Source organism: Platalea leucorodia, assembly GCF_965183815.1.
Source record: "Platalea leucorodia genome assembly, chromosome: 3".
In the NCBI taxonomy this organism is placed as follows: Eukaryota; Metazoa; Chordata; class Aves; order Pelecaniformes; family Threskiornithidae; genus Platalea; species Platalea leucorodia.
In genome coordinates this window covers 53,233,420-53,248,698 of record NC_138825.1, presented here as the reverse complement: position 1 = coordinate 53,248,698, position 15,279 = coordinate 53,233,420, and the positions used below count along the sequence as shown (strand labels likewise).

General features: G+C 43.9%; 1 protein-coding gene across 1 annotated transcript in view; it reads left to right on the top strand.

Annotated features, from left to right (window-relative positions):
- Positions 1–11,751, top strand: part of SLC22A3 (solute carrier family 22 member 3) — a gene marked incomplete at both ends in the record, with an annotated part of 32,670 nt that extends 20,919 nt beyond the window's left edge. Inside the window, 6 exons of the mRNA XM_082305904.1 lie at positions 5,230–5,327; positions 5,462–5,676; positions 8,896–9,004; positions 9,248–9,360; positions 10,771–10,870; positions 11,694–11,751. Of these exons, the coding sequence (XP_082162030.1) occupies positions 5,230–5,327; positions 5,462–5,676; positions 8,896–9,004; positions 9,248–9,360; positions 10,771–10,870; positions 11,694–11,751 (693 nt within the window). The remainder of the gene's footprint in view (positions 1–5,229; positions 5,328–5,461; positions 5,677–8,895; positions 9,005–9,247; positions 9,361–10,770; positions 10,871–11,693) is intronic.
- Between the last annotated feature and the right edge of the window lie 3,528 nt (positions 11,752–15,279).

Here is a 15,279-nt window from a genome sequence, read left to right as displayed (position 1 = left end):
GTTGTGCTAAAATGCATTCTCTTTATGTGATAGGCAACACTCTTGGAGTGTCACACCAGAACAAGATTGTCAGTCCCATACCTACTTTGTTAATTGCAAGAGGGTAAAAGTGAACTGACTGGAAAGACATGGGATGAAAATAGAAGTTTGCAAAACAATCAATCAGGTCTTCCGTTTACAACCCTCCTACTTAAAAAACTTGTGGGAAATATCAGAAACTAGCCTGAGGGCCAATGGTATTTCACAGCAGCTGCCGTTTCAGCTGACAGAGTGAGTGGAGACAGCAGGATCCACTTCCCTGGCTCCTTTGCTAGAACTTCCTTTTACAGCTCAAAGAGAAGATGATGTAGAAAATTGGAACTGAAGTATAAATTTGCTTCCATCCCAATAGGGCGAAAATATGCCCCAAAGTAGGGGAAACACTGCCTAAGATCACTATTTACAAAATAGGACAATATATGTTAGAATTACAGTCCTTTGACAAGTGGTCTTGACAGAACTGAAAGGACTGATGCGTTTTAAATGACACTGTCATGTCATTGCAGCATTTGCCTTGTTCTGCACTGGGTAGCATTGCCTGGCCCTCAGACTGTGCTTACCGTGGTGTTGGCCTTATGGTTCAGTGGCGACAACAGATGTGGACAAGGTACCTGTTCTGTTACAAACCAGGTCTGGAGCCTAAATGCTAAAATATGCAAAAAATGTAAATAGTAATGTTAGAAATCATTATTTGAAGTAAGGAAAACTCCTGCAAATTGTTAGCACACAGCAGCCCAGATGTGGCATACTGAATACACTACAAGTATTTCAGAAAGAAATTGTGATTTTCTTATTGAAAATAAATGACCTACATAAAATGTCCATCTATCAGTACACAGTAATATCCTTTATGCCTACATACATGCATATGCCTATACATTCATTTTTATACCTATACAAAATTACTACGTGTGACTTTTAACTAAATTTTCACTGAGACTAAAGACAAATGCTTTGCGATGGCAGTGTTTGGATGGGACTGATGTGTCCCATCCTGTCAGAAAGGGACGTCATGATGTGTGTGCTTTGTAGCAGATAGTTGGCAACCTGGGTTCCCACAGCTGGGTATCTTACCTCAGTCTTTCTCATTGCTGCTCTTAAGCAAGGGAGAACTTGAGAATTTAGTCCAGTTTATCCAAAAAAGTGGGGCTGCTTCACCAAAATCCTAGAATATAATTCTGGATGAAACCCAAGCAGTAACAATTGGCACTCTTCTGAAACACCAGATAGCTGTTCCCACATCCATTGGATTTTATTTACCTGGTGAGAAACAGGCTTCATAAATCATCCAGAGAGCCTAACAAGCTCTGCTTATTCAGGACCATTCCTGCTGTAAATATAGACCCTGCATGAAGTGCACACAGGAAGAGGTATGTGGCAACAGAAGGAGTATAGTTAATTTTACCAGTATTCCATTATCTTTCCACTTCATTAAGTATATGCTAATGACAGTTCTGGCAAGGTAAGGTTCACACAATAGGTTCCACAGAGAAGCTGGGCCCTAACCTATATTATGCCTCTTAGGATATGTGACGCTGGACTAATGATTTTGTAAAGTTAAAAAGAGACCTATCAGCAGAGATGAGTATGCTGAAACATACATTTCCACAGCCAGCTGCTTTATTCATAAGCAACTTGTTCAACTGCCATAACGTTGCTATAATGGCATTTCTATGAAACAGAAGCACACAAAGTTTAATGATGGAGAGGGATGTTTGTCAGGGGAAAAAGTTATATATAACTTCCTTGGCCAAGAAAGAGGATATACTGAATAAGACTGTTGTACATTAGTGAAGCAACATGACAGGAGTTTTGTTGAGTGGTAACAAGCTAGGGCAGCAATTAGAGAACCATTTTTCTGACGGAAGCCAAGGTATCCCTGTGATACCAGCCACGGTCAGGAAGTCGCCCTCAGCTGTCCCATAACACAGAATAAGCTTTGCTAGTCATGTTGGAGTAGCATCTTACACAACTGGAGGACTGCAGACTGAAACCAGTGGGAGAGAAACAAACTGAAAAGACTGACTAAGGAGAGAGAAAAGGGTGAATCCATTTATTGTTCTTGGCTGGAGCGTATACACCAGTGAAACACCCCTGTCCTAGTCAGCATTACCCAGTGTCAAGTGTGGCCTGAGACATGTAGCAGGAAGGTTGTGCTGCTGCAGCTTCCCTCCATATTCAGCCCTGTGTTGTACACATATATGTGTTCCTATGCCTGCTTCCCCTCTCTAAACATCAGCATTTTCAAAGTGCCACATCAGGATGAAGATGTGTGTCTTTCCCTGCTTTTTGTTTTAAGTTATATTAAATTTTTTTCTTAAGTGTCCCTGCTCATGACCCTAAGCCACTCATAGCTGGAGCAGATTAACCTCCACACATCCAGATTCATGCTGGATCTGTTCCTGGGACCTTTTTAGTATACAATGTCTGTCATCCTTGGTGCTGTGCCCAGAGGAGAGAGAGCATGTCCAGGAAACACGTTCATCACAGATCAAGTGCATTTCTTGCATTAACTCACGTCAGAATTTGCTTTCACGTGGCAACTCCAGAATTTCAGACAAAGTGGTGCAGGTGTGGAGGAACAGGGAGAAGAGAGAGGCATTATCCATCAATGCATTTTGGCCAAGATTTTCCAGTATGCCTGTAACAATTTCACTGGCCAAGTCCCTAACATGGCTCTGGATGTAGCAGCCTTGCGTTTTTATTGGCATGTAGAAACCACAGATGACCTTTGTATGAAAACAAATGCTTCTTTTTGCTCTGTGAGTTACGACACTGGTACAGTTAAGCTCCGTCCAGAACTCATTAAATTAATTGTAAATTATAAACTGTTTTTTTTCCAGTTGCTCATAATTATCCTAGCTTGTTTTTTTTCAAGTTAATTTTTGTATTCTTGGTCTCTGTCCAAAAGCAGAATGGACTGCAACCAGCTGAGTAAGAGCTGCTTCTTGAGAGAGTCGTGCATCAAAAACCCCTCTCCCTTTACTTATATATATATATATATTTCTACAGTATAGACATATCTAGACATATATATTTCTAGCATATATTAACTTACATACATATGTATTATAGACATACATGGATGTACTGTCCTGTGCAGAATTAAGCATGTGCAGAACTACATGTCTGTGCAATGACAAATCTTTAAAAATTATTGCAGAAAAACTGATATGTAATTTGGTGGCACATAAAAATGCGAGGGAAGTTGGTTATAAAACTTCCTCCAGAGTTTTCAGATAGTGTATCTTTGGAAACATGGGCCCTGTCATTGAATTCCTGACTGCACTGATGTGAATAGCAAAGATCTCCTTGACTTCCAAGAACAAAAAGAGGATTTTTTTCCCCACAAAGAGCTGACTTTCCACAGTGATTTTTTTCTTCATCCATGAAAAAAATGCTCAGTCATGCTTGGGGTTATTATGACTTTATTAAGACATAAAAATATATGGTAGCAGACGTGCTGAATTTATGTTAATCCTTTGGAAAACTAAACCCATATTTGCACAAAGTCGCAACCGATGGCTGGCAGCCTGCTCTTATAAAAGAAGGCATGGCAGTTTTGTAACTATAACATGAGAGAGTCCAAGAGCAGTGCAGAAACCCAGCAACCTCCGCCGGCCCCACAAAGGGCTCTGGCATGCAGCAGAAGTGGCAGCACTCTGAAGAAAACTTCTGGCTCTGGTTACAGAAGAAAAGCATGAGGGAATAGAAAGAAAGTTTAAACAAATGTGAAGTTTCTCTGTCCACTTACAAAGTTTTGTGTCACTTAGTTATGAAAAAGTCATGCGTAAATATATCCAGCCCAATCTCACTGAAAAACGTCTGTGCTACCTTATGATATGAAAAACAAATACAGGGCGAAAGCTTTGGGCACAGCCCTGGCTGAGCTGACAAGACACTCGGGCAATGCCTTTGGCTTTACCTGTGTTCTCATCACAGGTGTTCCACGTTCCCCTGTGCTTCTCCATCCTTTCACCCACAACTCCCCACCTGCCGGGATTGTTTCCTTGGGCTACTGGGCCCTCGCTGCAGTTGTAGAGAGGGGTTTTACTCCTTTCTTTGTTCTCTTGGGCCTCCTCTCAGGAGGGGGGCAATAACTGAGAGTCAAAGCAATCAGGCTGCCTGCAATCTTCCTAAAAAGGGTGCAGCAGATTTAACCCCATGTTTCCCACAGCTGCTTTGAGTGCTGGTGGCAATCCCAGCCGCAGCTGCCAGTTCTTTGGGCGGTCTCACTGTTTGTCCCTGCCTAAAACCACCTCTGCCTTCTCTTCCTCATCTTCCTCACCTGCCACATGAACATACGAATAAAAGGGCTGCCACCTGGCTTGGACATCATGGTTAAAAACTGCTGGCCACAGTTAAAAACAGCCTTCATCAATGTGCCTAGTCCCTTTTTGGCCCTGCTAATATTCTGGCTCCACAATATCCTATGGCAATGAACTCCAACGTGTAAACACAGGCTAACTAATGATTTCATTGAGTGCCTCATTGTGACTGTATTGGAGGAAGCTGTGAACAGATTTACTATACTTTGTAGGCAGTATGAGGACCATTAATTCATACTTTGCAGGATTTTTTTCTTCCAGGGTAAAAGCCATGTTCAGCACAGTGCTTGCGTATTTTGAGACCCCCTGAATTTCACCAGTTGAATGTTTTGTAGCACCCAAGTGCCTTCACAGATCTGTTCTTTCTCTCATTCTTCTTTTTTTCCTGCTGCTGTTCCCAAGCCCATTGCTTGCTGCTCACCCCCTCTCCCTGCTTCCCACAGCCCATCGTTTTGCCCTTCCTGCCATGGTCTCCTCCTCTCTGTCACCTCTGACAGAAGGCAGCTCTGCTCCCAGTGACCCTGATGTGACAACGACTGCTTAGTGCCTTCCAAGAAATTCCAGGTCAACCTCTCTCAGTTTACAACGAGGAAATAATGTTTCCACTCTCAAGTCAAGATCGGGGATTTTTTTTTCTGATTTTTTCACAATCATCATTAAGGAAAGCCTACAGCCATGTCCGGATATAAGCTATTTCCCATATCTGCGCACTGCTCTGGAGTGCTAAAAGCAGCAAGCTGGCTCATCAGCACCTTTGCTCGCTGGACTGGAATATTGCTGAGCACCATGTTTCTACAGAAACTCTTCCCCAGCGCCCACCTGACCCCCGACAGCTGACTCTGCTGCTTACTTTTCTCCTCAGATCACTATTAGCAATGAGGAGGTCAGCAACCCCTCCTTTCTTGACCTGGTGAGGACTCCCCGGATGAGGAGGAACACGCTCATCTTGATGTTCGCCTGGTGAGTGCCCATGTCAGTCCAGCTTGTTACCAGGGCGGGGTTTTAGAGAAAAAAATCCCTTGTGACTTTTAGGGTCTTTCCAGCTGCTTGCAGTCATTTGTTTGCCTCAACTTTTTTTTCCCTTTGCTGTTTAGGTTCACAAGTGCCCTGACCTACCAAGGGCTTGTCATGCGCCTAGGAATTGTTGGAGGAAACCTCTACCTAGCATTCTTCATCTCAGGAGCTGTGGAGCTACCTGCTGCTCTCCTAATTTTAGTGACAATTGATCGCATTGGCCGGCGCCTTCCCTTTGGAATAAGCAACATTGTGGCAGGAATTGCATGCCTCATTACTGCCCTCTTGCCAGAAGGTAATTCCCTTCCCAAAGTCAGGCTCTTCAGGTCAGTGACTTCTCTCTGACACCTCTTAAGCAAGAACAGCAGGCCACACAAAACTGTAGATAAAAGTAAAAAGTGTCTGGTGATGCAAGCAGCACTGCAGTCATGGAACAACATACCTTATTTGCTTATAGATTGCTCTGGGATATGTAATGGTCATATCTTTGATGGGTGGTGAGCAACAGCTGGGTGTAGTCTTAGGAAAAATGTGTATAAAGGCCCTGTACTGTTTTTGAAGGCAAATGCAAGGGAAGAGTATACAAACATAAAGGAAAATACATTCCCTTACTTGGAAGACACTTAATAATGTGAGAAATCAGTGACTTAGCTGAGGTAGCTTGGTGGTCTTCTCATTTGCAAATAAAACGATGCAAACCACAACATGATGTAGGGGCAGTGGCAGACAACACGGAGATTGTTGCTCTGCCCTCACCCTCCCAGAGGTTTGGACAATGTTAAAGGGTTGGAGGAAAGGTATGGCTTTTGATTAAGTCATTCTTATCTGGTTTCAAGGACAACTGAAAGGTCTGATATTGCACACAGGCTTCCCAGCACTCCTATCTTTTCTTTAAATTGTTTTCCCTCCTGTGTATTTTTTTTTTATCCCCAGGGAAGCATTTGGAGGTGCTCTAAAGCGAATGTTACCACATCAGCATGCTTTGCCTTAGCGTAGCTGGGGACCAGCAGCTGAACAGGCATTAGAGAGGCTTATTCCTCCCCAGGGATGTTCCTGTCAAAGTAAGGGACAGTCCTAGCCAGCCTCAGAGGTTTTAGTCACTGAAGTCATATGGCAGGGCAATTGTTTTCCTAGAGAAGAGCCATGAGAAGCCACTTCAAGAGTATGATGTGCCCATGAAAACAGGCAGGTTGCGGTGAGTGCAAAATGAAATCCTTCAAAGAGGTGTGTTGGTTCACCTCCATCTCAGTTAAGCTCTCTTTAAAGGGATTCCTCCAAAAGTACTTAAAATTAATACCATATGCTTGAGGAGCTTCACTACTTTAATAGAAGCAGAAATGCCGGGAGAGGGAAATGGAGAGGAAAGATCAGCAGTCTGTTCCTGGTGCCAGCACTGGTGGCTTTGTGACCGTGCCCTGAGATGTCACATTGTTGTCACTTTTTGCATTCATCGTTTGACCACTGAAGCCCGTGACAACTAACTCTGCTGTCCTGGTGGATTTTCCCCAGGTCCTCGCTGCTGTGTGCCTCTCAGAAGAGCTGCCACATGTTGAGCAGATGCCAGCTGCCCTATGCTGCTGTAGCAGCTTCCCTGACACTGGGCACGGCAATTCAGGCACAGAAGACCTTGTCACCATGTCATCTGCTGGCTTTGCCAGCATCGTTCTCCACCTGTTAAAAAGGTAGAAAGGACCCACTGGGACAGCAGGGACTGGGGACTGTTGACCACCTGGAGCTAGGGCTGTTGCAGGAGAAGAAAACAAAGAGCAGCTCCTGCAGGACACCTGTCTCTAGCACCTTCATGTGTTTTGGGCCACACCATAGGCTGAGCAGAGTGCATCAGGTCTGGGGTTAGAACAGGAGCATTGTGTGGGGTTGGTATGGCTTGAGCGAGGGGAGAAAGTGGTGGCCTGGGGCCAGCAGGATGCTGCCACCAGCCTGCTCTCAGTAGTAGTGAAGTGCTGAGGGGACTTTGCCCAGGTGAGGAGAGGACAGCCTGGGGATTAGATACCTGCAGATGGGACACCTGAGGTCCAAGTCGTGTTTTCAAGAAGGGTCTGTTTATACAGATAGGAAAAGCTGCAGCGGCAGCTTATTAGAGCTTTGTCACGCTGGGGTGCTCACACAGTTCAAGTCCCCTGGCAGAGGGAGGAGGCACACGGACGTCACCCTCACCTCAGAGATCTGATGGACTGAAAGGGTGCCAGGGAGACAACGTGGATTTATTTTGTTCTTTCCAGCCCTTGCTTTTCTTACAAGTGTTTGAAAACAGAACTTTTCAGGGCAAGGGCAGTGTCTCGCAACATGGGATGAAATTTGACAGGCGTTTGTTTGGTTGTTTTGGAAGGGAAATAACCCCAAGCATCTCATTTTTTGGTTCAGAGCAAACTGAAATGTTTTCTTGTTCTTCCTGTTGAAGTTTTGAGAAAACACAAAGACTGCCAGAGCCCTCTCCAGTGGCAGAGCTTCCCTTTGTGCCAAGTTCAGGCTTGTTGTTTCACTCACCTCCCCATCTGCTCAGTCGTGGTTAGACCATACAGGCAACCATCCTCTCCCACAAGCATTGCAAGAGTGCTTATTGCGTTCCTTGTGACACATCTTCAGAGGCTGCCCGCTCCCCAGAGCAGGCAGTCAGACTGCTGAGGGGTTGCACACGGTGAGACAGGATGGCTCTGCCCTGCGGTGAAGATGTGACCATCGCACTGATGTATAAGGGCTCCCTGCTGATGTATACAGGGCAGTGGCTGGGCGCCAGGGCTTGAGCAGAGCCGGGAGAGCTGGGCAGAGCCACTGGGGCAGCATAAGGCCCCTGGGCTGGTCCTGCCAGGTACAAAGACAAGCATCAGGGAAGGGAAAGGGAAGGATGGCCAGGAGTAGCATTTTTAGGAGTGTGTCTAGTGTGCAACAGCTAGACAAGTTACAAAGTGTAGTTGACCTGCTCTAGGGAGAATTATTTTACTGTAGCATCCCTGGAGGTATTTAAAAGACATGTAGATGTGGCACTTAGGGACATGGTTTAGTGGTGGACTTGGCAGCGTTAGGTTTGTGATCGGACACAATGATCTTAAAGGTCTTTTCCAACCTAAATGACTCTATGATTCTATGCACCTTTAGAGGTAGCTTCTTTGTGGTCAGAAGGCTTTGTAGGTGACTCAGCAGTGTTTGTTACAGCATAACATCCCTATATAAACAAATGCTCCTTTCCAGAGCACAATTTGGACGTGATCATGGAAGCTTATGACATTCATTCTCCCATCCATGCTGTTATGCTCCACCAGCATCTTGAATCAATTGACTGGAAGTGATTTCTGATTCTCCAAAGCAGCCTTGCATGATGGTGGAAAGCAATAAATGCCAGTAGAGATTGATATCTACAGCAGTGTCCTTTCAGTCTGATTTGCACTGATCCAGTGTTTCTGTGATGTAGCTTCTGCTGACAGGGCCTGGGGCTCTCAGAAATGTTCTGCTGGTGCAGCAAAGCACACTTCACCTGGGTTTCTTTCTGAATGAACAGATATCCCATGGCTCAAAATGACGGTCGCCACACTGGGAAGACTGGGCATCACAATGGCTTTTGAAATCGTCTATCTTGTGAACACTGAATTGTACCCTACGACGCTGAGGTACGTTGAAAGCTCCCAGGAACCTTTCAACTTTTTCCTCTGCTTTTCCCAATTCCCTGTTTCACTGCTGTTTAGTAAAACTCAGTTTTCTCCAGAGTTTCCTAAATGAATAGCCACTGCTCAATGTGGATGGAATATACTGACGAGATAATTTTGGAGCTAAGTCTACATTAGCTCCTTAAACTGCTGGTTCATCTGTTTGGTAGCACCTCTTAAATATGTGGCACTATTTTTCTTTTGCAGAAACTTTGGTGTTTCCCTGTGCTCGAGTTTGTGTGACCTAGGTGGGATCATAGCCCCATTCCTGCTTTTCCGATTGGCAGCCATTTGGTTGGAGCTACCTCTAATTATTTTCAGTAAGATTTGATTTTAAGTGTACTTTTGGTTTAAATATCCTCCTCCTAACAGAGCTTTTCTTTTGGGATGAAAGTGTAGTGTGTGGCCTCATCTCCCCCTCAGACCAGCTCCTCTCAACCTTCATGCCTAGAGCAAGAGGCTGAAGAGCAAATGGGTGAAATGTGGGTGATGTCATGGCACACTATGGAAGAGCTCAGATCTGCTTGGGTAACTTGGCTGAAGGAGCATAAAAGAAACTATATGAGGTGTTTTAAGACTGAGAAACTTTACTGCCAAGTTCTGTAATTGCAGAGAAGTAAGCTTAATCTCCCAAGAGTAGAGGTTAATGTCCTTTAAAAAATACTTGGTTTGTTTTTTTTGGTATATACAGTTATGACTATGGACATATTAACCATAACTTCATTCTCTTGTCAAACTCTTTTCCTCAGTTGCATTTTGGAAAAAATGAGCCCTGTGGAGTAATTCTGTGGAAAAAAAATGTAGTTATTTCCAACAAGGAAACGGGAGCCTGTGTCTAAACCAGACTTCCCGGAGATACACGTGACTGGGAAAAAAAGAAAAAGGGGTAGAATAGAATAAGAAGGGAAATTGATGCTGATGACAACTTAGCTGAAAACAAAAATGGAATTACAAAAGACATTTTAAAAGATTACCATTATGCCAAGAATAGACATATATAGAAGTACAGTGTTCACATTATCTAATTCTGAAATTCTGCTGCTGCTGAAGGACATACGAATTCCATCTGTCTTGAGTAAACAGCTACAAAATAGGACCAGAGAGGACTGTGCAACAATCAGGCAATATTTTACTTTTTGCTCCAGCCCTTCTATTTTTGACTTAGTACATTATTTAAATTATATCTATGCAGGAAATTATTTCAAAATAACCATTCCTGATGAACTATTTCACATTGTCTCTGTATCTGAATGTTCTTTCCCAAGGATGAATTTTTATTCTGAATCACATAATCTACTTTGGCCATGGATACACAAAAAGAGTATTTCAGGAAAATCTCAGTGGTCTCAAGAAACACACATGCGTCTATGTGATAGAGTCCCTTAACAAAGGCAGATTTGTCTTACATGAGAAATACCATCCTGGTTCCAGTGCAGTTTGTAGGCACTTGCCCATGTGCACTTATCTCAAGTTTTTAACTTCTAAGATCTTCCTTTTGGGGCAATTCAGGCTGCAAATGAACCCCTAGCCCTCAAGTTTTTTGGTAATAAGTTAAATTAAGGTAGCACAAAGGTGTTTGATAGGAGTAGAGTAATAAGAAACAGCTGTTGCACTTTAAAAATCTCACTTCAACCTTAATCTGAATAAACTTTCCTCAGTGGATAAAACCTGAAAATAAGAAAAGTAACAATTTTCTTATTGCTTTTGTATTTCTTCAACGTCCATTGTAGGTATTCTCGCAGTTGTCTGCGGCCTCCTAGTATTTCTTTTACCAGAGACGAAGGGAATCTCCTTACCAGAGACAGTGGAGGATGTGGAGCAGCTTTCAAGGTATGATATATATTTTCTTACTTTTACTTGGGTGAGGCTTCCTGAGAGTGTTCTGCTTTAATCTCATCAGCTGTCATAAATTATTGATGTTTTCCAAGTGCCAAAGTAAATTCCCTAGTCAGGTTCATGTTATGAGTAGGTGGTATTTTCCTCAATAGAAACATTAACTTTTCAATACCACTAAGGCAGGTTGTTAAAAAAAAGAATGGGAATAGAATCTGTATTTTTCTCACAGAGACAAAAAGTTGTCTTGTGCCCCTTTAGAAACAGAAAGTAATAGTGTGCGAGAGAGACTGTGAAGTACAGTCTGCAACTCTTTGCTCAAGAAAACTAGATATAAGGAGGAAATTTTTCAGGCTAGGTATAAGGAGAAAATTTTTTACAATGCGGGTAGTGAAACACTGGAACGGGTTGCCCAGAGAGGTGGTAGATGCCCCATCCTTGGAAACATTCAAGGTCAGGCTGTGAAGTCATTGAAAAGTCATGTACGAGATGAATTTATAGCTGAAGTGTTGTAGGCGCAGCTTTCCCACTCCTGGCACGTGGCAAGCCAGACTCTTCACTGCATTGCAGGCGTGCAGGGAACATTTACACCTTGGTTAAATTTCTTGAGGAGCTAGCGCTGTACATCATTAGTGTTTCAAGCAGTGTCATTGGATATTACATCAACAACTTTTGCCTGCTTCAATGTACAAACTAAAGAAAGAGGAACTTTTCTATGCAGAAGGTAAATATTTCAGTACTGCAGCTTGGACTAAAACTCGGACTACATCTTTTCCTGTTTCTTTCACCCTTATACCTCTCTGTCTTTCTCTTTCTTCAGTAATTTTGTTAAATGTGGCAAGAAACGGAAACACCAGGACACCAACTCTTATATTTGACCTTTGAAGGACAGCACTGAGCAAAGAACTGTGTTCCCATACTGGGAATTTGTTCTCCACCTGCCACCACTTCAAAATTTGCTGCAGAGTATGGATTAAGCTCCGTGTTCTTCTTCTAAACATAAGGACGTTTAAAACAAGCAGTGTATTGTTCTATAACTATGGAATAAATTCATTTTTTTCTGAGTTTGCTATTTGCAGGAAGGGAGCACTCTGTGGTTCTTCGTAGAGAACAGAACAGCTTTAAAAAGATGCACTATCCAGCTCAGTGAGCTCTTATTTATTTCTTTTTATATTTGAGCCATTTGTTTATTTCTATTGTTAGCATATACCTTTATGTGGGGAATGTTTGAAACGGTACTGATTGTTTAAGATTTGGATGACTTTGAGGATGAGATGATGAGTATTTCAACTTGTTCTCCTTTGCCCCCATACAATCTGGACAAATAGAAGATCTGATGGCTCAGGGTGGCCCTTTCGCTGGTTGGGAGGGATGGGAATCAGAGGCGTGCATCAGGAGACCCTCGCCCTGGTCTGATCTTCTCCCCCAGCGAGCCTCTGCCACAAAGGCCCTGCTTCCCTCACTGTTCAAGGGCTTTCTGAAATGTGGCAGCAGTCTTCCTCCTCTCCTTCCCAGGGCTTTATGTAAGTGCCACATCCTACAGAGGGTGTTAGCTCTGTAGGTCAGATCGTCCTGTTGCCCATCGGTGCCTCCCCCCAGACCCAGCCGGGGTTCATGTGCCACCCCGTTGTCCTGTCCCCTGGTCGGGGACCCCCCTGTCTCAAAGGTAAGGGCTTCTGCCTGCTCTCCCCATCAGGTACTTTTCCAACCCTTTGTTTCAAGATCATGCTGATTTTTTCCCTTCTAAATTACGCTCTCTGCCCATCCCTACAAACCAAATTCCCTCGCCCTGACCATTGCCAAGGTGACCTGCGATTTCTGTCTTCTGCCCATTATTATTTGTCATCTTTCTGCCGTGGGGATAAATTACTTGGGTTGTTGACAGGGATGTTAAGCTGTCTTGGGAAGATGAGCAGCGATGACACAAGAGTTTTGGTTATGGAAGGAAGTGTTAACTGGTCCTGGTTGTTTCAAGCTGACTTGTAGCAGAAGTGTTTGAATCTGTGGCTCTGCAAGCAGACAGCAGGGACTGCCTGCCTTCCCTTTCAGCTGTATGACCTTCTTCATCAAGCACGGGGTCCTGGCCACTGACAGGCAAGCAATACACTCCTTACAGTGAAGGACTTGAGAAGATATGGTGTTCAAAAAGTATCCTATTACCAACAGAGAATTAAACAAGAAAAAGGAAGCCACTGAGCTCTTGTAAAGGGCCTTATAAGCTCAGAAAATAATATATTTGGCATAAGCAAATATAGGACTGAGTTTTGAAGGTTTGTACTACAAATGAGTAATGCTAACATTACAGTCAGTGCAGCTGAATCGCTACTGCTCTAGTCTAACCATCTTAAGAGCACACATAGGCAGGTGCCTGCACAGCAGGATTTCCTATGGTGAGGAGTGTACTGTGCATTTCAACAGTTCCCGGCTCTCCCTGCCTTTTTGCAGCAACTGCCCATACCACCAACCCTGCTGGAGGAAAACAGGACCTTTACTGGTAATCTTGGTCTAATGTTTTCATACTTTGAACAGTTAGTGATAAAGGGCTGTCTTTCAAGGCTGTTTCTAACTTCCTCTGAGGAATGGTTAAAGGTCAATGGGATGCTTAGCAAAAGTCAGTAGTGATTGAAAGACATGAAACCAAATGGGCATCTCATAATATATCTAGGTAATTGGTGATCTCTGGAAGCCAACCCAAAACTGGTGCTACTGCTGCAGGGAGAAAACTCCTTCTACACCAACGCAGTCTTCTGCAGATAGCTGTAAACTTCCTTGGGCTGGCCGGCAGAGACCAGCCCTGAACTGGAAGCTGTGGGGTTGCACTGGCTGGGTGCCGTGTCTCAGCGTAGGGTGAGAGCACAAGCATCTGGCTGCAGAGCTCAGCTCTGCCTTCCTTGCACCCAGCCAGCCCACACCACAGGCACGGCCCTCGGAGAGCCAGGGTGAGGCAATCAGATGCGATGCTGTAGGAGCTGAGCCTCCCTCTTCCTTTTAATGTTTCTTCTTTGTGAATTTTAAATTTTTAAAATCATTTTCTTAAACACTACGGCAGTCCAAGAAGGACTGTTGAGATCATTTAAAGGTACAGCTTGCCAAAGAAATGTCAATATTATTTGCCAACTGCTGCTGTTTGCGGACAACTAAAATGTGTTGAGAAGTGAGAGACACAAACACTTGTTTCTGGCCTTTCAGACTGTTCTTTGTTTTGTATAGCATCATATATTGCTCAAAAGAGAATATAAGTAAAATATTTCAGTATGTAAAATGGCTAGGAGCTATGTCAGAAACTTGGATGTATTTATTTTCTAGAAATTCATACGTAAAGGACAGCAGGAAAAAGCTTGTGTATGTGTTCTTACTTCTAATATGATAGTACTTAACAACTTCAGGTATAGTTTGTATTTGGTAATGGCTCCTGTGCTAACTCTTAGCCCTAACAGGGGGAGTTTGTAAGATGGAAAATCCTCCCATCTCTGTGAGACTTTGGGTTGCCTCATGAAGGTTGTGAAGTGGGTAGTAAGCTGTTGTATGACCAGCAGTTTGGTGACAATGGGGTTACGCTGCTGTGGGTGAGAGAGGACAGATGAGGGGGTGGAAGCAGAAGGAGAACTTCAGTGAGGGAGGACCCCAGGGGCAAGCAGCTGGGGTTGTGCGGGTCATTCATATGTGCCCCAAACCACTTAATACATTGAGCCTTATGGGAAAGTCCTACAAACATCTCAGGCGGCAAAGCAGTGTTCTCCTAGAGAGCATGGGTTGACACTAAAAAGGCTGTTGTGACCCACCTCAGTGAGAGGCACCTCTTCAGGAGGGGCCAAACACTGTCAGCTTTAGCTGTCTTGCATGGTTATACGTCAGAGGCTCAGTGAGAGATGTGATGTGCATAGCAGACAAAGGATCACCTTACCACCGCCAAAGGCACACGTTGAAAATGACTTCTGAAACCCAGGAGCTGTGTTCTTACTGCCTGCAAAGAGATTCCCAGACCAACAAATGAGTGAATGTGCTATTTGATCCAAATGTGCCGCTGCTGCCAAATTTGCCTTGTTACTTCATCTAGTCTGTGCAAGTGGTTAGTGATAAGTGGCAATTTTGATTGCCATTGACACTCTTGCAGAAGGAAAAGATCAAAATGTACACGCTTTAAGAGGCGATGAGGTGGGATTTCTGTAGCCGCTCAGGCATGTCCAGGCATTTCTGGTGGGTTTGGCAAGGACAGCAGGCATCGGTTTGTCTGCCTACAGCCAGGTATTAACCATGGCTGCAAGAGTTCACATTTGAAGAGCTTTACAAATCAAAGACCAAGCTGCAACACAGAATTTCTGTTGTCAGGGAAGTGCTGTGCCTATTTCTTGGCTGACTTAATGATCCAAATGAATAGATACAGAAAATATTCAGGAGGGTATTTG